Below are 20,485 nucleotides of genomic sequence, written 5' to 3'. Positions count from 1 at the left end.
ATTATTTTAAAGTGAGTTTTTTTTGCAATAAAGTCATGTTGGTTTATTAATTCGTATTTTTCCCCCTTGAGACAGCTAACAGTTTTGCCATTTTTAAAATCGCAGTCCTCTCGCTCAGATCAAGGTCACAAGGTGCAGGTGGTGTTTAAACAAATAACCCATTTGTTTGGTATAGTTACGCAAAATGGTATAAATATTAATATTTCCTATACTGACAAAAGTTTTTTTTTGTTGTTGTTGTTTTGATTATGCAAGTATAAAACAAGAGTAATTTGAAAAAGTTTCAAACAATCATGGATGGCATAAATAAAATAAAAGTATAAAGTAGGGAAAAGGGCAATCATTAAAACAAAAAAGCAAAGAATAAATAAATAAAATACACAGGTAATAAAGCTATGTAGGTAACATTCATCAGATGATTATACAAATTTACACTTTTTTGGTTGTTAATCTTCGTTAGTGTCATAATTAAATAATTAAGGTCACAAAGAAAATGATTTGGGAACGGTTGAGGAAAATTTACATTTATGAATATGGTTCATTATTTTTTTTAATATTCTTTTTTTATTCTGCATTAACATACAATTACAATAAGGCAAAAATATATTGTTAGTTAACATTCTCAACAAACAAAGCACATTATTTAAAATAAATAACTAAAAGAGAGATAAAAAATTAAATAAAAATAAATAAATAAACTCAGGGTTTTCTAAAAGTTTAAAGTCCTTCAACAGGTTAAATATTCTAATTCCACTTTTCAGTTTTACTCTTTTTAAAGAAGGTTCATAAGTTAACATTAGTTAACTACATTAGTTAACATGAACTAATAATGAACTGCCTTTATACAGCATTTATTAATCATTGTTGCTAATGTTAATTTCACTTTAGCACTTTATTAAAATCTTATTAATGTTAGTTAATGCACTGTGAACTAACATTAACAAACAATTAAAAGCTTTATTAACTAACATTGACAAAGATTAAAAAATACTGTAACAAATGTATTGCTCATGATTTGTGCATGTTAGTTAATACATTAACTTATGTTAACTAATAAACCTTATTGTAAAGTGTTAACAATAAAATACATACATTTCCTAAATATTCAGTTTGGTCTACAATTAGAAAAATAACAGAATATAAAGCACACACTTAAATCAATGATCAAGTTGGATTTCGAAGCCAGAAATTTTGACAAATAAGTCCAAAATCCTTTTGACAAAAGGGCATTTGGAGAAAAGATTATCAATTGATTCAATTACAACACAATTTACAAAAACTACAATTCAAATGAGTGTTACTCAATTTAGATATAATCTCATTAGTGGGGTATATATTATGCAAACATTTTAGTTCTTTAACTTTGTTGGGGAAACAGAATTTATAAAAAAGGTAAGAGCCATGCTTTTTTCCAATTCATTTTATTTATTAAAGAATCCCCCCCCCCCCCAAAAAAAAATCTGAGTAATTATTTTCCTTGACTGAAACACATTTCTTATTTTTGTTACTGCATTTTGGGTCATAAATACTGACAAAGAAGTTATTTGATGTACAAGTCATCAACATATTTCAACAACATATACACAAGCTTTTTAATATTACATTGTAAAGCTTACAGATTTTTGTGTTTGCCAACACAGCTTAAAAGAAAATGTTAAGTTTAATTGAATTTATTGAAATAAGTATAGTGGATCTCAACCTTTTTTACTTTGAGACCCACCACCCCAATTTACAAAATAATATCTGAAGCCTCCCAACTCACAACTACCCAGTATATTTGTTATGAAAATAACTAAACACTAAAAAAAAATAAAAAGGCTTAGCTTATTGTAATGTCTGCATTGTCATTTTAAAATATGGAAATTTGATGATGCCATTTAATAATAATAACAACAACATCTAAAGGGCACGAATGGCACCCCTTTAGTGCAGTGCCAAAAAAACAACAATGCTCCTAACTAATGCAAAGAGCTAACAGCTGTTTTAATCCAACACTTCAATACAAATAAGTGGTTTAAGTAAACACAGTACGTAAATAAAAATGTCTGCTCTTAGTGTTAACGCGAACATGTAACAGCGTAATACAATGGAATGAAACACAAGCCGGCTAGAGCTTAAGATACAACATTAAGTGGTTCCTATTAAAATTCTTCATAGGTATTCAGACCGTGAGCTGTGCAGCCTCTTTAACTAAAGACTTTAATGCACCAATATCTCCCAGCAGTGAGGATATTCCCATGCAGTACCAAGTATCACCACTGATGGCAGTAGAGGCACTAAAGGACTCCATATCCACACCTGCAGCTGCCAAAACTCCTAAAAAACAATTAAAGATGAAAAGAAACTTTAATTCATTTCTTATTGACTAATACCAGGATAAAATACACATTTTTTTATTATTCAAGATGAAGTTCATAAAATAACGCTTCTCCCATAAAGTTTATTTATATTAGGTCAGTGGTTTTCAAACTGGGGGCCGGGGCCCCCAGGGGGAGACGCGAGATGGTGCCAAGGGGGCCCCAGTTTTATGACATTTTATAAAATACATTAATTTATCATGAATTCTGTGTAATTAAACCTAAGAAAACAAGGCTCCTAACCAAAATTACTACTTTTTTGTATAATTTAATGTTTTTTTTTATTAAAATGTTGAGTTTTAGAACAGTTTTTTGTCACAAATTTTCTTTGGGGGGCCGCGAAGGAATGCACCTTACACCAGAGGGGGCACACGCTAAAAAAGTTTGGGAACCACTTTTGGGAGTACTTCGACTCGCCTGAAAAGTCCGCTCCCCTTCTCACTCTCATAATGGGAGAGGGAGGGTGTTACTGCGCAGAGTCGAAGTACTCCCAAAAGTGCTATTACGCCATAAAATATAGTTACTCTTTTAAATCCGCTTAGAAAAGAGCTACGTTTTATTTTGTACCACCAAACTTGCTCGTTGTGTTTGGTCACTTCTAACTTTATCTCTGATTGGTACCATTGAATGAATGGGGCTAAGCTAAATGCTATCGAAGCGTCCCAGCGCGCTCCAGCACTTACGTGCACACACACAGATGATAGAGGGATGATTCAACAGTTCTTAGTTAAGGTAATAACATATTTTAATATTGAAAATGAGTAGACTATTCCTTTAAGGCTAATGCACAGTGATCCAACAACTTCAGTTTGTCAGATCGCCCTGAATTAGTCTTTAAATGAGTGATAGTGGATGAAGAATGAGTCTTTACCAGTTACTGAGAGCAGAAGCTCGGTGGAAGTTGTAGCCTTGAAGAAAAGCAAGTGTCCAGTGAGAGGAACGGGCTGTCGAAACACACTTCCATTGAACTCCAACAGCACGGGAACACCAGCCTGAACCGAACCGACAGCCTTATAGCTACTGCCGTTCATGGAGACCTCCACCACACAGGCCTCACGAGCACCTGACTCCTCATGAGCAGTCTTTACCTGGTGGTTTATGTCACAGAGACAGATTACAGTATACCCCAGTGCTCGAGTTAATTATATACAATTATTATTCTTCACCACCTATAATTTGTGGTGATCTATCAAATATTCATGACTTTTGGGACATAAAACTAAAAATTTGTGAGTTGGTCTTACTGTAATTCCTGCCTCAGCTGCTAAGGGAAGTGCATTCACCAGGTTGGGTCCATACTGAGGACCTTCTCTGAGCAGACCAACTACAGCTGCTGAGCTCAAAAACCCAGTGGATTTCTTCAAGCATTCACCTTAATAGGAAAAATATTACATGCATTTTAATATTACAACACAAATGCAGGAATCAATTCATATCTTGCTAGCATGCATGCTTTTGCCACAAGATGGCGATGTTTCACAGATATGACAACTCATGGCATTAATCACTTGCACATGAGGCATAAACTACTTTTTGCCTTTGTAGAGCTTAACAGCATTTTTTGTTGTTGTTGTTGTTTATAGTAGAACATGAGTAAAAATGTTAAAAGGACTTTCATATGTTGCATGAAGATGGTTTAAATAAAGTACTTACCGAGTGATGTAACATGAACCTGACTATACGGTTGTTTAGAAGCTGTGCAAGCCTTTAACACTCGGCCCAGAGACTCGCCCAATTTGATCCACTGATGAGAGTCAGGTGAAAACGTATTGGCCAAAACCTGAGCATTCACCTACAGGTAAAAAGTGATTTAAATGGAAATGCATGTAAAATCAGAAAGATTTAAGAAAGAAAGAAATTAACTCTTTCCCCGCCATTGTCGAGTTATCTCGGCAATTAAATGCGGAGTCCATGATGTTTGAAAGCCAATGTTGATATTTGAAATCACCTAAACAAACACGCCCCTACCCCAATAGAATCTGGACCTTCTGTTGATAGACCCGCCCCACACATACGCAACCCGGCATTTGATTTGATTTGATTGGCTATAAGTGTGTTTTGGTAGTCGGCCCGTCTCCTTTTCCAACACGTTTTTCAAACATCATGGACTCCGCCTTTAAGAGAAAACATTTGCCTAAAAACGAATTATATATGCGATTATCTACTAGATGGCGCACTTACCCAATTTATGAAAAAACTGAAGCCAAAACGTTATTTACTAATTTTAAACTTTGTGTATGTTTTGATAATCCTTCTGAATCTGATCTCTAACAAAATTCCTTCACAAAAATGCAATCATTTCAGCTTTTAATACCCATATTTCAGAGTTTATAAGCAGAGAAAAAAATATAGATAGGATGAAATGTTTTTCCCCATTTTGTTTGTTTGTTTATTGTTTGTTTGTTTGTTTGTTTGAAAGCAGAGGATCTGTTCTTTCATTTGATATATCTGTATGTTTATATGTTTTTACAAGAAAATTTTCCTGGAAGGCATTTTGTGAAACTTTTGTGGAAAAAAAACACAAAAAATGGTAGCGGGCAACTTTTAAAAAAATGGCTGGCAGAGAATGAGTTAAAATATGCCAACAAATTATAATGAATTCATTTCTTATACACCAAATAAATCAAAAATGAGTTTTGTATGTTAAAAAAAATATTTGCTCTTATAAAAAGTCTAAAAACTCACAGCTCCCACTAAAGCTTTGCCTCTGGCCATGTCTACAATTTGCAGAGCGATGTCCTTCCCACATCTGGCCTGAGCTTCTTTAGTGCTGGCACCTAAATGAGGACAGCCGATGACATTAGGGTGATTTACCAGCGCCCGGTCCGTCGGAGGCTCCTGATCCGAAAAAAGATAGAAAAAGTTTAGTTTTACTAATACAACCGGTTCCAAAATTTTGAATGCATTACTGAAAAAGGTCAATTTTCCATTCGATTTTTGTTTTGAAAAAAAGTTCAAGTTCAAAAGGGAAAAAGACTCGCCCACTGTGTTTGTTTGTACTGTATGTGATGCGATTTATCATCAGAAACAAAAATTACTGCATGGTTTATAATCGGTCACCTCTACAAACACATCGAGTCCCGCTCCTCCACACTGCCCCGACTCCAGAGCCCGCAGCAGGGCCGCTTCATCGATGATACCCCCACGAGCACAGTTTACCACCTTCACACCTTTTTTACATTTAGCAAACGTGGTATCATTAAGGAGACCTGTGTGACACACCACAGAGAGAACCAATCTTACTTTAGGGGGAACTCATTCATGTCAGAAACACGTCACATTGTGGTTTCTGTGTACCTGTGGTGGCAGGTATGAGTGGGGTGTGGACTGTGATATAATCACACTGAGGCCAAAGTTGCTCCAGGGACATCTGCTCCACTCCCCAGCTTGCTGAAACTTCCAGAGGAGTTATGGGGTCATAACCAATGGTCTATCAGGGATGGGAAAATACATGTTGGTACAACAATAAAATGACTAGTAGGCACACATTTGGAGCTGTCTGAAGGAGATAACGGTCTTACCCTCATACCGAACGACTGCATTCTTGTTGCCACCTCTTTACCGATTCTTCCGAGCCCCAAGATACCGAGAACTTTTCCAGACAGCTCCGCACCCATGAACTGCAAAAACATAAGCAAATACTCAAACAACCTGTGTGATACAACACATTCAATGGTCACAAATAGCGATAACTGAATAAGTTAAGCCTCAGTTTGGAATAGTGGCGGCAGGTAACTTTTTTTCCGAGGACGCACAATGCAACACTCAGCACAACATGTATTTGGCCCGTCATGTTATGTCAAAATGTGTTCGGTGCGTCATGTGAACCTATGTGCATCATGTCAAAAATTATGTGCCTGTGCAGACGCTTCAAAGGGGTTTATGATAAAACTGACTCTCACGTTTGTCAGATACTTGCTTAAAGATGCAGTGAGTAATTTTTAGAAGGATCTCTTGAAAGAAATGCAAAATCAAATACAAAACTATATTATCAGTGGTGTATAATGACTTTTCATAATGAACCGTTATGTTTTAGGGATGCTCACATTGACCGTTTAACCGTTAACCGAAGGTAAGAATGTATGACCGATTAACATTATCAGTTAAAATAAAAAAAATATTTGTTAATACATGGTGCGTGTCGTCATGAGCCGACAGACATTTCGCCACTTTTCTATCTTTAATTTGTGCATGTCCTGTAAATGACACAAATGATTGCTGCCCTGACGGTCTGATCATTTGTATGCGTGTTTGGAAGCTGAACGGAGACGCGCGTGTGTCCCGGACCATAACATGTGAGCGAAGCTCCCCTAAATATTTCGCTCTACTGTTCAAGCGCTCCACTCAGTCGCTCACCGCCCAAGCAAGCGCTCCGTTAACTTTCCGCTCACGCTAGCAAATAAACCAATTCCCATTCAGATCCCGCTCCGACATAAAAATAAATTTAGTAAGCCTAATTGTTTTCTGTACTGACGTTCTTGGATAATTGCATTTAATTAAAGTATTAGCTGATAAATCGCAGTTATGTACAGTTGTGTGTTGGCTATTAGACCTAGTTTAACTGATACGGTGCTCCGGATATAATTCAAATTAACAAATTTTTTCCACGACATCCACGTTTTACTAATTCACAATTTTAAGTAATAATAAATGTAATAAGTAATTACGAAATAATATAATAATTCCTTCCCCAACGAACTATACTATCATATAAATATATTATTTGAAAAAACTAAAATAAATTGAAGAACAATTTCAAGTGCAAAGTGCAAATTTACAGTGCATCAGTAAATACAGAACACAGCTGTGTCTTAAAGAAATTAAAATTAGACAGTATTTATGAACCTGTAAATGTACAAAACGAATGCAATACAGAAGGCCATGAGTATTTATTTATGGCATTTTCAATAGTATATTAGTAGCTAAATTAACGTGTATCTAATATAGTATGAAAACGAATAAATCATTATTTTGGCTAAATTCATCTGGATAGATCATTTTAGTCAGACTGATTTGTCAACATTTCAGAAGCTTAAATGCTATCTAAAACAACTTACATTTTATCCCGAGTGTTACTTGGTCGAAAATATGTAGAAATATAGCCTACGCGAGAGCAAATTACAGAACAAAAATGTTTAGCTCACGCGGACCGAACGAAAAGCCGTTAATTAAGCGGACTCTGTAAAATAGAGGACGTGCTGAATCAGTCGAGTCGGCAGATTATCATCAATGTTTATAATGTTCATCGCATGCTGTTGATGAAAAAAATTTATATCTAAATGTCCATGGAAGAGTCAAGTGTTCAGTCAGTTAATACTAAAGGCACCGGCGTTTTTGGCTGAAGCTTCCTTTATTTTAAGTGGTTTTAATGCTGGTAAGCAATCAGTTATATTATGGCGCTTTGTATTTGTGTTGATCAGTTAGATTAAAGTGATTTTCATCTTTAAAACTGCATCTAGATGCAGACGACGCTACATTTATACTGTCATCTTAGTTTCATTTCTATATAAGGCTGGCGACTTCATTAAAACAATATTTGAACTCCATAACTTATTGCTATAGATTCTCGAACTATCAAATTACCAAAGGGCATACTGGGATGAGCGAGCGGTGCTGCGTATTGAGCGAGCGGAGCAGAAACTTCGGAAATGCGCTCTGATGGAAATATTACCACTCCGCTCCCGCTCCGCTCACATGCTCTGTTCCATAAACATCTCTCTTTTTGCACAAACGGAGAAAGACGACGCAAAAACAAAACTTTCTGAAAAGCATCCTGCTTTAGAAATGACCACTGTGGTAGATGAAACGGAGACAATCTGCCCTTTTTGGATATTAATCCTCTGGACTGAATATATTGCGTGAATATCTGATAATGTATGAATCCTGGTTCTGTTGTTGATCTGTCGCTGCTGTTTGCACGCTCAAATTAAATCTTTTGTTTTTACTAGTTCACAGACAACCGTTAACTGTATTTTTACTGAATGACAATTTCATATTAAAATCTTATCAGTTAACGGTTAATGTTCGGTTTAGAAGCTACGGTTGTCGGTCGGGAAAATTAACTGATATGAGCATCCCTATTATGTTTATTACTTTAGAATGAGACTTTTTATCTACATACAGTAACACAGAGGGTCCCCTTACATGGAAGTCGCCATTTTATGCCGCCATGTTTCTACAGAAGCCCTTAATGAACAAAGTGTTTTTACTAAGTTGTCTACGATGATGGCATGTTTGTCCAGTGGCGGCTACCGTAGCTTTTCTATGCGTTTCAAAAACGAGGGGTGAGTAATGGACTGAGCCGTTGGTTGCAATTCGCAATATCACCCCAAGATGCCACTAAAATTTACACACTGCACCTTTAATCTCATGTGTAATCAAAGTTTAGTGTTTAGTTAGTGTCTTGCGAGTATTTTGTGAACGTGAGCGTCTCTTTTATCGAACACATATTTTGACATGATGAGCCACACAAGACACGCCGAACACATATTTTGAACTTTATTTCTGCAGTATACACTATGCACAGTAGGCAAATTATCCGGTTTTGTACCCAGATGACCTAATGCATTTTGCAGAAAAGTACAACCGTATCCCAAAATGCACTACACATGCAAACCCTTATTAAAAAGTCAGATACAGAGAGAGTATGACTGAGCTCAGACCTTTTTACGATCCCATTGTCCATCCTTCATTGACATAGCAGCTTGTGGAATATGTCTGTGAAATACAAAAATCAGATTTGTTAAATGGCTTTCAAGCCCAAATAAATATTTATTTATTTTCAAAGTGGCAATTTTAACATGCTATAATAAAACTTAACATAAGTACTCTGGAGACACCAAAGATTTATTTAAAAAAAGTCTTATGAAATGTCCCCTTTAAGATTTTCATGTGCACAATGGGGCAGGGTTTAGATTAATCCAGGACTAGGCCTTAGTTTTATTAGGACATTTAGTCGTTCTTACAAACATACCTTACAAAAATAAATACTGGTGTGAATCTTAGGACAAAATAATGGCATTGATATATATTAAGATATGTCAATGCAAGTTGATTTATAATGAAGCCAGCTCAAACATGCATTTTAGTCTGAGACTACGCTGTATGGGAAACCACCCCTGTGAAATAAGAACCAGTTCTTGTTAAAAATACTTTTACATGCTCAAAATTTATTGCATTGAAAAATGTGTCACCCAGGCTTTAAAAACCCACCCTAAGGGGGCGTGCACAAAAAGGCTATTGTTTCTTAATTGTTTCCAATTGAAGCAGCTGAATGCCGAGAGTTGAAAAATTGTCAACTTTAATGAAACGCTCAGCTCATCAATGTCACTTCTCACTCGGCCGTCCAATCACAGTGGAGGTGGGGCAGGACAAATATCACAACAACCAACAAAAAAGCTGGCAAGGGTCTACAGTCAGTGTTTTCAGACACATTTAAACGCTTTGGTGTGAAGGCCCATTTTCTGTTTATTTCTACACATCAATAGTTGATGTCTTTGATGCATCTAATCTCATACTAATTACATTATGAGATTAGGCCTGGATTTTACAGACAGTACAGAGATTCACATTTCATTTATATCTGACAGAGATCATAATGTCATGACTCATGCAGTTGAATATATATATATATAAAGAGGGGGTAATCTTGCCAGTTTCATACCTTGACAAGTTCATCAAAAGAGCACAAGTCAGTTCAGCTGCACTGATCGTGTTTCCATTAGGAGTGCTGAAACAAAGCAAGTGAAAAAAAGCTTTAGTTGACTTTTATTCAGTTTGGCCATTATGTCTAACATCTAAAATTTGTGATATACATAAGAAACTAGTACAGGGTTAATGATGATATTTTGGAAGCCAAGTGTACACAGATCTGCCACATAGGTCAGACTCTGCATGCTTCATTACTTCATAACAATGATTCCTCTTTTGGTCGCCGCATCCACGTCCACATTGTCAACTCCTGTTCCAGCCCGTCCAATGATCTTCAAGTTACTACCAGCATTGATGACGTCAGCTGTAACTTTGGTTGCTGATCGGACAACCAATCCGTCATATTTCTGTGAACAAAAATAACTAAAGTTTTGTATACCAACTTCATCCGAAACCGTTTCAAGTAATGTCAAAATTCTGATTGCAGTCAACACGTTCAGTACTGTTTCGTGTGTGCATCTTTCAAGTTTTTTTAAGTTTTGATTTTATAATTTGACTTTTTTAATATTAAGAGAAGGATAAAAAGTTTCTGAGGAAGAACATAAAGAGACAGAAAATAACTTTTGCAAACTATGTTGTCTATCTATTTCCTGATTAAAAAAAAAAAAATCACCAAAATTTACAGAAAAATGTGCATACGTAAGGTTAAATGCGTCATGCATTTCTGTACAGATACGCGTAAACCAATCTTTGCGATATGCAGATGAAAAATGTAATAATCTCAATGTCTCTAAATGTCTAATATTGAAATGAGTAATAACGTGTTTGATGATTCATTCATTGATTCGTATAGTGCAGGTACCGGTTGATGTTGCATCAGATTCTTCGAAGGAGGGGTGAAAGTGTCACACACAAACCTTATTGCAACATCCAACCGGCACAAGTTCATAAAACGTACAACAAACATCAATATGATGAAAAATGCATTTTTAATCTATGCATCTGGGAACGACGCCACATCTCTGTCGGCGATTCAAAACGAGAGAAGTTACTTCACCTGAATCTCTGCAAGCAACTCCTCTTTACTCATCTGCGGTTTCTCCGTCACATCTATGCCGTTTTCCTGCAGTATAATTTTGCAACACGGATCGACGCTTTCACTTATTAAAACGCTTTTTACTGAAACAGGAGCCATCCTCTCTTATTCACACTAACGTTACTGAATGAAACTGCAGCGGTTCTGTGGCGTCTTTTTTAAAAGGATCGCAGGCTGCGTGGGTAAACTCCGCCCCTTATTTAAAACCCTCCCCTTTTCTTCAGCCCCAGCATAACACAATACAATACAAGTTTATTTGTATAGCACATTTAAAAACAATTTAAAATTGACCAAAGTGCTTTACAAAGACAAGAAACAAAAATAGATAAAACAATTTAAAATAAAAATATTAAATAAAATAACAGTAAGAATCCGATGACATTAAAAACCAGTGAGAAAAAGTAAGTTTTCAGGGCCGATTTAAAAGTAGAGAGAGTTTGGGCAGCTTTTATGGGGGCCGGTAACCCATTGAACCCAGTTTATGAATACAATGCACAATGAGCTGATGACTGGGGTTGTTTGTTACCTCCCTGAAATAAACACAACATGATCACAGAAAGTTTAATGGATTCATTGGTTATAATGGAAATTGTTTTTCTGAGGGTATTTGTATTGTTTTTTGTTCAGTGTATATATTTTATTTAAATCTTTTATAAATAAATACATTATTTATTTATTATTTCAAAATAATATTATTATTAATATCTCAAATATATTTAGGAAATCTTCTCATACTTTGTACTTAAGTTGCGTTATTTCGTTAACATTAATGAAGCAAAATGAACGTTTTCAACTTTGATGGTTTCTCCATTTGTAAAAACCCTCGATGCAGATAGATTTAAGTAAATGTAATACATCACACAATGTTAAGACAAAATATAATGATATGTTAATACACATGAGCATTTTATTATTAAGATCGTGGGCTTTTTAATTATTCACATCACATGACGTAACCAGCTCGGCTATGTATGTGGTTACCACGGTAACAGTGCAACAAAAGTTTCAATGCCTGCTTGGCAACGGAGGGAAGCGAGCTAGCAAATGTTCCCAACGTTAGCCAAGTTTCTCTTAAAGAAGTAAAGAAGGAATAATATCAATACAAACACATATGATATTATTTCCTCATTAATTTTAGATGACGGAAAGCAGTTAAAATGTCCGCAGCCTCAATAACTGCTGGTGTTGTTCAGTACGGTCGGAGAAAAGGCTCGGGTAAACAAGGTAAGACTTTAAAACACTCTTCTGACTGTCTAGCCGCGCATGCAAATATCGGTAAACACATTTATAACTGACTATACAGTATAATCACGTGAATATGTTGTCAAATGCAGTTATGAATTCGGACATGGAGAAAATCGAAGCAAATCGACCCCCAGATCTTCGTCAAGTGGCTGTTTTATCCAAATCGGATTGGCAGCGGATTCAGGACAGTGTGAACGGAGTGAATAAACACAATCAAAGTGTAATTGAAGCAGCAGAACAGAGGGAGGCGCTGCACGTGCGTTCTAAAGAGCTTGTCAAGCATTGGTCCAATACCATTGCTGTAAGTATGAACACATTTGTTAGTTTTTTTGTTGTTCTCATTAGATATATTTAACACTTGGGAGTGGTGTATTAAACCACACAGGTGTGTCAGAGCAGCAGAGAGCTGTAAACCAAACAAACCAGTTTTGAGATGAATTAGTTACCAAAACAGCTTAGTATTTTTCTATATCACATTATATTATGTTTTGGTAGGTATTTTTATCTGCTTTATTTAGCAGATATTTATTTTAACACATTAAACATGATTTTTAAGGAAGTTTAAATCACACTTATAACTTCTGAGTCATGCAGAAGCGTTAATCAGTACCGGTACCTTGACTATACAGACTTGTATGCTGTAATACTTTATGTTTGCCTTCTACTACTAAAATCCATTATTAGAAACACATTCATTATTTTCATTACTTCAAGACCCTTTAAAGAGAGCACACTTACTAAAAAAAGTTTATACAAATCTGGAAAAAATGGATTAAAGGTGCAGTGTGTAATTTTTAGAAGGATCTCTTGACAGAATTGCAAAATAATACACAAAACTATATTATCAGGGGTGTATAAAGACCTTTCATAATGAACCATCATGTGTTTATTACCGTAGAACAAAACCTTTTTATCTACACGAGGGTCCCTTAGATGGAGGTCGCCATTTTGTGCTGCCATTTTTCTACAGAAGGACAATTTTTTTTACTAAGTTGTCTCCGACGATGACATGTTTGTCTGGTGGCGGCTACTGTAGCTTCTCTATGTGTTTCAAAAGTGAGGGGTGAGCCGTGGACTAAGCCATTGGTTGCCATTTGCAACCTCACCACTAGATGCCACTAAAATTTACACACTGCACCTTTAAAGCTCTTATAACACACACTGTTTCTGCTCATCTTGTGTTAATCTTGAGTACTTATAGAGTAGTATTACATCCTTCATATCTCCAAAAAGTCTTTAGTTTTATCAGATTGATAAAAACAGATCATCTCTAGCATTTGTTTTTGGAAAAGCACGAGATCCCGGAGGCAAGACGTGGGAGGAGCGAGTCACAAGCAAGCAACACACACAAAACATTATCGCACTATCTCTGGATAACTTATGATTCACTATCATGTCGTTTACATTATATGCACTTACACACCGATTGCCAACAAAACACAGACATTTGATGCAGTTTTACTTACCGCCTGTGAATTGTGACCCGGCTGGGACCACCCCATTTCAACAAAATCCAGCATTATACAAAACTCCCACTCACTCTGATAGACGTGTGGGCGTGCTTTTCCAGGGGAAGTGCCCATAAAAGGAATATGGGGTCACTGATATATAACCGGCTGTGCCTCATAAGTCTTGAAAAGTGATGCCGCTGGCTCTTTGATGGCCCCCTGGTGGCTGGCTGCAGTACAAGTCATAAACCCCGCCCTCTGCTCTAAATAAAAAAATTATTTACACTTCCAACAAAGTTTCCAAAATATGGTTTTGGTCCCTTCAAGTAGTTGTTATCACGCTGATATATTTTCAAGTGTTCATTTTTGTGATAAGTTCCATTTTAGCTAGTAATTTGATGCTATAGAAACGGGGCATGTCGTTATGATTGACGTGGTTGAATTGGTCACGTGAGGCTGTGAGCGTTTGGGCAGAAGTTTGATACTGCGGCTCCGCCCCTGGCTCCACGGATGATTCCTTCTGCACATGCCTTGGCTCCAAACTGATGTTTTTACGTAACATGGCGGCGACCATGGTCGGACATTTTTGGCTTCAATTCATTACAAGGGAGGCGACGTTGCGTCGTCCATCTTTTTTTACAGTCTATGTATATAACAGGTACCCATTTTTGAAAAAAAACTTTTCAAAACTTGTAAAAAAAGAGGAGGCGTGAGTTTGGCCCAGAAATACTTTCAACTACACACTCAACTGCTTTTTTAACACTTTGCATTTATTTAGCATGAGGATAACAACTCTTTAACTGTGTTAATCAGTCAGAATGCATGAAATAGCATTAAACTCGCCTTTTAAACTGTCCATAGAGAAGATTGAAGGGGGCGTGTCTATTCTATAGAGCAGGGGTCTCAAACTCAAACCGGCTTGGGGCCATTTCTGAGACTGACATTTCATCAGAGGGCCGCAGAGCTATTTTAACGTTCAAAAAAGTACAATATTTCTTTAAAATATTTTTTAATGTATAATAATACTTGAAAATATATAAACAGTGTTTTTTATTTTTTAATATACATTATTTTATAAAAGTAAGTAAATATTTTTTAACCTTATTAGGCTTTGAATTATTAACTAAGGCCTATTAAAACTAACAAATTTAATTCCTATACATTTATAAACTATTATAAAAAAATGAACCAACAGTAAGTGTTTCTGTTTTTATTTATTTTTGACTGTTTTCAGTCATAGTATTGACTTTATTATGTTCCTTTTTGTTATTCCACCGTTTTAATGAATTTGCTATTATATTTAGAAAAATATTAATAAGTGAAAGTGATCCTAAAACATTTGGATGGGTAGTCAATGTTACATAAGCTAGTTGGACAGTAAAAATAAATAATACTGCTCTATGTATAAGCAAGCAAGATAATAATGTATTATACTTTATATATATTTCATACAGAAGTGTACATACTTGTATCCTCTGTAATTTCTCCTCATCTTTCCTCTTTTCCTAACCCGGGCACTTTGATGGGTCAGACATTTTCTCATCCGTAGTTTAATATTAAACTGTTGCAGTACATCTCCCACTGCGGTGTCTCCATTAGAAGCTGTGACTTGATGTGAACTACGGTAATAACCCCACAGCAGCTCTTCTCTGAGTAACAGAGTATCCACCCGGAAGTAACAAATCTTCTCTGGACAAACACTACAAAGTCGCGATCAGATGAACTGATCGCATTGTGACAATTATATGATTGATATGATTGATGCGAGAGGAATTAAAATCCGATCACGCATTCCATAAAGTTACCCTCGCCATCACGGAGCGCGCGCTCGTGGCTGCGTAGCAACGGGTGACGCGACCCCACGCTGCGCAACCTCCGCTCCCAAGCAAGCACTTTGAAAAGTAAGCATACTTTAAGAAACGCCTCGACTCGTTTTAACTCGCGTTGTTAGACGCGACATGTGACCGGACCCTTAAACGTTTAAATGAAAAAAACGAATTTAAATAAAAATCTTTCTGCGGGCCAGATTACGTTATATTGTTGAAGGGTGACGCGGGCCGCAGAGAGGGGGAGGGCGGGCCGCAAATGGCCCGCGGGCCGGGAGTTTGAGACCACTGCTATAGAGGTATTAATGAATGGGCTTGGTTCATGTAAGGGGCGGAGTCTCGGTGGACTCTCTGCCATGCCCACTCTGGTTGGGAGCCAGGTTAAAGGACAGCGAGGGGGCAAAAATCAGGGGAGGGTTTGTTCATTTGTTCACTTCCTGTTGCTACTGTGCATGACTTTCTGTGTTTTGTATTTACTATAACATAGTACTGTATAAACAATACACACTTCAACCTTACAGGGACAACGGCAAAAAAAGCTGGAGGCGAAAAAAATCCGCGAGGCAATTGAAGAAGAAGAGAGGAAACAGATTGACATTGAAGAAGCGAAATATCAAGCCCAGAAACGAAAGGAAGCGATTGAGAAAGCGAAAGCCCAACAATACTACCAGACGGATAGAGTGAAAGAATTTCATGTATGTGTCTCACATTTTATTACAAATCTTCATGGAGTCTAACATGAGAGTGTTGTAATAAAAGCTCATCTCTTGTTTCTTTAGCGTGCTTTGTTGCTGGCAGAGGTCCTGAAGGAAAGAGAAGCTCAGATTGAGCTCAAGCAAAGAAAGCAGAATGCCAGCAAACACATAGATAAAGAGATTTTAGCCGTCATGGCAAGTAGAGATGAGCAGGCCATCCAGCAGGAAGAGCAGAAAGTCCTGCAAAAGAAACAAGATCAAGTTGTTATTTCTGAGAGCTTGCAACGACAGTAAGAAAAACTAAAGCTTTCTAAGTAGCACTATTAGTGTCAAACAAATACAGACATGATGAACAACATTACACCCTGTTTGATTAGAATTAAAGATCACGAAGTGATGAAAGAGCAAGAAAGGCAGGAGATCAGAAAGGAGGCTCAGGAAATCGAGCGACTCAGAGAGCTGCATTATTGGGAACGAGCCATGGCTGAGCAGAAGAAAGAAGATGAGAGGAGAAATATGATGAAGGCGCATCGTGTAAGATGCTCACATACGGCACCATGGGAACAGCGACTGTTTACACAGATAGCGATTAAACTAATAACAGTGCTTCTGTCCTCTGTCAGGAGCATCTGGCCAACAGAGAAGCCATGAGAGCAGCAGAAGCCCGGAGATTGGAGGAAGAGGAGGAAAAACAGAAGCAGATGGCCAGCCATAAAAAAACTGTGATGAAACTGAGGAAAGAAAAGCAGGAGGAAATATTCAGGTATTGTAACAGGAACATAACACTCTCAGACAAATGGTACAAAAGCTGTCATTGGGATTGTAGAAGGTCCTAAAATGTACCATGTATACATTTGGTACCAAAATGTACACTAATACTTTGAGGTACTAATATGAATTCTTTAGGTACAAAGGTGGGTGATTCTCGCAAAAAAAGTTAATGCAAAGTAAGAGAATCAAAATAAGAAGCATACAGTTACAAACATCTCTTACTATTTTGCACATGATTTTAAATGACATCATACAAAGCAATTTAGTTGTTTTTTCCACATTTAAGGGGAACATTTTCATTACCGCAACGTGTCCATGACTGGATTTGGGTTCTTTGACATGGAAATATTTATAATAAAAATAAAAAGCTTTAGTGCATGTTATACTATAAACATTTACAGTAAAGAAACATGTGCTATTTGGTGGTCCAAGGCCAATTTTCTCATCCTCCGCAACAATTTTCAATCATTGTTTAAGACCTTAAGGAACTAACATTTTCACAAAAAAAATTAATAGTTGGAAAGGAAATAATTGTCTGTGACAGTCAAGATGGCTACCAGGTAAACAGTTCTTATTTTTTCTCTCCAGATAAAATTGAAACATGAGTTTGTAAATGCATATATTTAATGTAATATCATGTTGCGGTAATGATCATTTTTGATAATGATAATCTAAAAATTAAAATAATTCTATAGGAATTTTTTTAAAATCCTCTAAAAATAATCGTTATAGTAAGTTCAGACCTAAATCTTATGTTGGCTTGAAGGGCTTTTTAAAAATTCTGATGCTGGACACCTTCTAAAGGATTTCATGAGAATCACATAGGTGTGTTTTTTTGAAAGAGTATCACTCCACTGACAGCTTTTGTACATTTTATATGAGAGTGTTACAACAATGCAAATTCACCATATGTTTATTAAGAGAGGGTAAATGTGCTTATTTAATGAATAGTTTGAATAATGGATTAATTATTTTTATGGGCTGAGGGCTGAATCTTAAATTTGTGATTTGAAGGCCAATGAAAGTCATAAACAGACGCAAAGCTTTACATGTACATTTACTTTTTTCTGTAACTTTAGTTCTGCACTTAAATCAGCAATATCTTGCTTTTTAAAAGTTTTATTGGCTTTTTTGTGCACTGATAAGTATATTCTGGATCACTTTTCAATACAATTGTATTTGTTAACATTAGTATATGCATTAGCTAACATAAAGCAATAAAGATCAATATAGTTTCCCTATGATTACAAGCCAGTAAACCACTTTTAGTGCTATTTGGCACCATTTTTTAGATTGTAATGCATTAACAAATACAAACTTATTGTAAAGTGTTACCGTATAGAGGCGATTTCCTGGACAGTGATTAGTCCTAGATTAAAATTAATGTAAGAGCTGTCCAAACTGCAAACAACTTGCACTGACATATCTTAAAATACATCAGTGGCCTTTGTTTAGCTTCAAAATGCACACAAGTAATGTTTTTCGTAAGGCATGTTTGTTAAAACTAGTTATATTTCCTAATTAAACTAAGGCCTAGTCCTGGCTTAAGATAATCCCTGTCCACCCCATAATCATTTAAATCTATTCAAAAGATTAATACTTGATACAGTACACAAATGCCTCTGCCCAGCAATCTCTGTAAAATAATTTATTAAAAATCTTTATGCAGTAACCACAATCAACTGCAAAGATCATAAGAACTGAATAATTTGTTCATGCTTTGTTTATCAGAAGATTTCCATGTTTTGATTTATTTTATTTTGCTTCAGAGAGCTCCAGAGACACAGAGAGGCCATTATAGAAAAGTTAGCAGTACAGAAGCAAGAACAAACCAGTAATGAAGAAGAAATCATCGCCAAGGCGGTTGCCGAACGAGAAGCCAGACAGGCCCGAGAACAGCGTGAGAAAGAGGAGAAACATGCAGCCATGATGAAGTCTATCGCAGCGCACAGAGAGATCACAGTAAACTTCATCCTAATGAAACTTCAGATGTCTGATTTATTGATTTCTAAACTAAATGAATAAGGTGTTACAAAAATTTTACATTTCCAAAGGTTAGAAAAAACAATGCAATAAAAGTGGATTGTCATCTAATATACTGTATTTATGGAAGGTTGTTATGACATTTATTATTTGATACATTTAATTGAAATAAACATATACATCAAAATCCAATTATAGAGGCAAGAACAGGAGCGAAAAGCAGAAGAGGAGAAACAGAAAGAGCTGGAGATGCTTAACGCAAAGAGGGAAGCGGATCGAATCTTTATGGAAAAGCAAGAGCTTCAAGCTCAGAAGGCTCGAGAGGAAGGAAAAACATTACAGGACATCTACATGCATGAGATGGTAAGTATGGCTCTTATATTTTTAGATGCTTTTTTTTGCATTACTGATGGTGACTTTGATTATGTTAAGGCTGATAAACGTGCAAGGGAGCATCGCACAAAAAAAGAAGAGCAGAACTTTGTGGTGAAGAACACATCTCTAATTGTTGAAGAGGAACATGAGTTCCAGAAATATGCCAAACATGTGATCGAAACAGCGGAGAGGGCTGGAAGAAACACCTACCCACTTATGAAAGCTGCCAGAGAGGGCATTGGTGGAGGCCTGGGACCAATATTTGGTGGACTTAGACCAAGTTATATAGTCCGAGATGAGTCAGGTGTTCAAATGCCCAAATATGTGAGCAGCACCACTCAAAGCATAAAAGAGTTGAATGAGACTACCAACATTCACCAGGCCAAGAAAAGACTTGGATTTACCTGGTAATACTTTACAACATAAATATTATAAGTCACCCATGAAATTCCAATAATAAATGATTTTCTTGCAAAAGAAGTGTTAGTTGTTGTATTTTTATTAAAGTAATGATTGTTTTTTTTTATCACAAAACAGTTTGACCCATGTCAACTTTTTTTTAATAGGAACACCAGTCTGAAGGTTTATAAATATGTTGAGGGTGTTAAAGGTCACCTAATATGGCCTTTTTTACAAGATGTAATACAAGTCTCAGGTGTGCACAGAATGTGTCTAGGAAGTTTCAACTCAAAATACCCCACAGATCATTTATGATATCATGTCCAAAACGCCCCTATTTGGGTGGGAGCAAAACCGCACTGTTTTAATGTCTGTACCTTTAAATGCAAATTAGCTACAGCTCCTCACTCCCTTACAATCAGACAGTGAGTGCTTTTTTTTCAATATTTTATTTAAAGTTTTAGACAGTGAGTGCTTTCAGTTAAAATAGATCTGATTAATACAATCTGAGACAATAGGAACTAGTGGACAGAGTACAACTCGCTAAGGGTGGAAATTATGGTAATGCAGGACTGTTAGTGGGCAGGGCTTTATCAATGTGACCTCACATTGATTAGAGAATGAAAACGGCATGTCTAAT

At 36.4% G+C, this 20,485-nt stretch overlaps 2 protein-coding genes across 2 annotated transcripts; one reads left to right on the top strand and one right to left on the bottom strand.

Annotated features, from left to right (window-relative positions):
- Positions 1–1,994: 1,994 nt before the first annotated feature.
- phgdh (phosphoglycerate dehydrogenase) lies at positions 1,995–11,283 on the bottom strand. Its single transcript, XM_055215948.2, has 12 exons — positions 11,065–11,283; positions 10,263–10,414; positions 10,021–10,086; positions 9,020–9,074; positions 5,879–5,977; positions 5,655–5,787; positions 5,418–5,566; positions 5,043–5,195; positions 4,011–4,149; positions 3,602–3,729; positions 3,229–3,445; positions 1,995–2,316 (listed from the first exon to the last, which is right to left on the bottom strand). The coding sequence occupies exons 1-12, from the start codon at positions 11,200–11,202 to the stop codon at positions 2,162–2,164; spliced, it is 1,584 nt and encodes a 527-aa protein (XP_055071923.1). The 5' UTR covers positions 11,203–11,283; the 3' UTR covers positions 1,995–2,161.
- Positions 11,284–12,096: 813 nt separating this feature from the next.
- On the top strand, positions 12,097–19,926 carry cfap210 (cilia and flagella associated protein 210). The gene is made up of 9 exons (XM_055216358.2): positions 12,097–12,327; positions 12,438–12,649; positions 16,144–16,317; positions 16,402–16,607; positions 16,695–16,851; positions 16,941–17,080; positions 18,858–19,050; positions 19,270–19,434; positions 19,504–19,926. Exons 1-9 carry the CDS (start codon positions 12,261–12,263, stop codon positions 19,855–19,857), a joined length of 1,668 nt encoding a protein of 555 aa, XP_055072333.1. The 5' UTR covers positions 12,097–12,260; the 3' UTR covers positions 19,858–19,926.
- Positions 19,927–20,485: the final 559 nt, after the last annotated feature.

The sequence above is a fragment of the Misgurnus anguillicaudatus genome, chromosome 17 (genome assembly GCF_027580225.2).
Source record: "Misgurnus anguillicaudatus chromosome 17, ASM2758022v2, whole genome shotgun sequence".
NCBI lineage: Eukaryota > Metazoa > Chordata > Actinopteri > Cypriniformes > Cobitidae > Misgurnus > Misgurnus anguillicaudatus.
The sequence above is the reverse complement of the archived record's forward strand: the minus strand, read 5'-3'. Positions and strand labels throughout refer to the sequence as shown.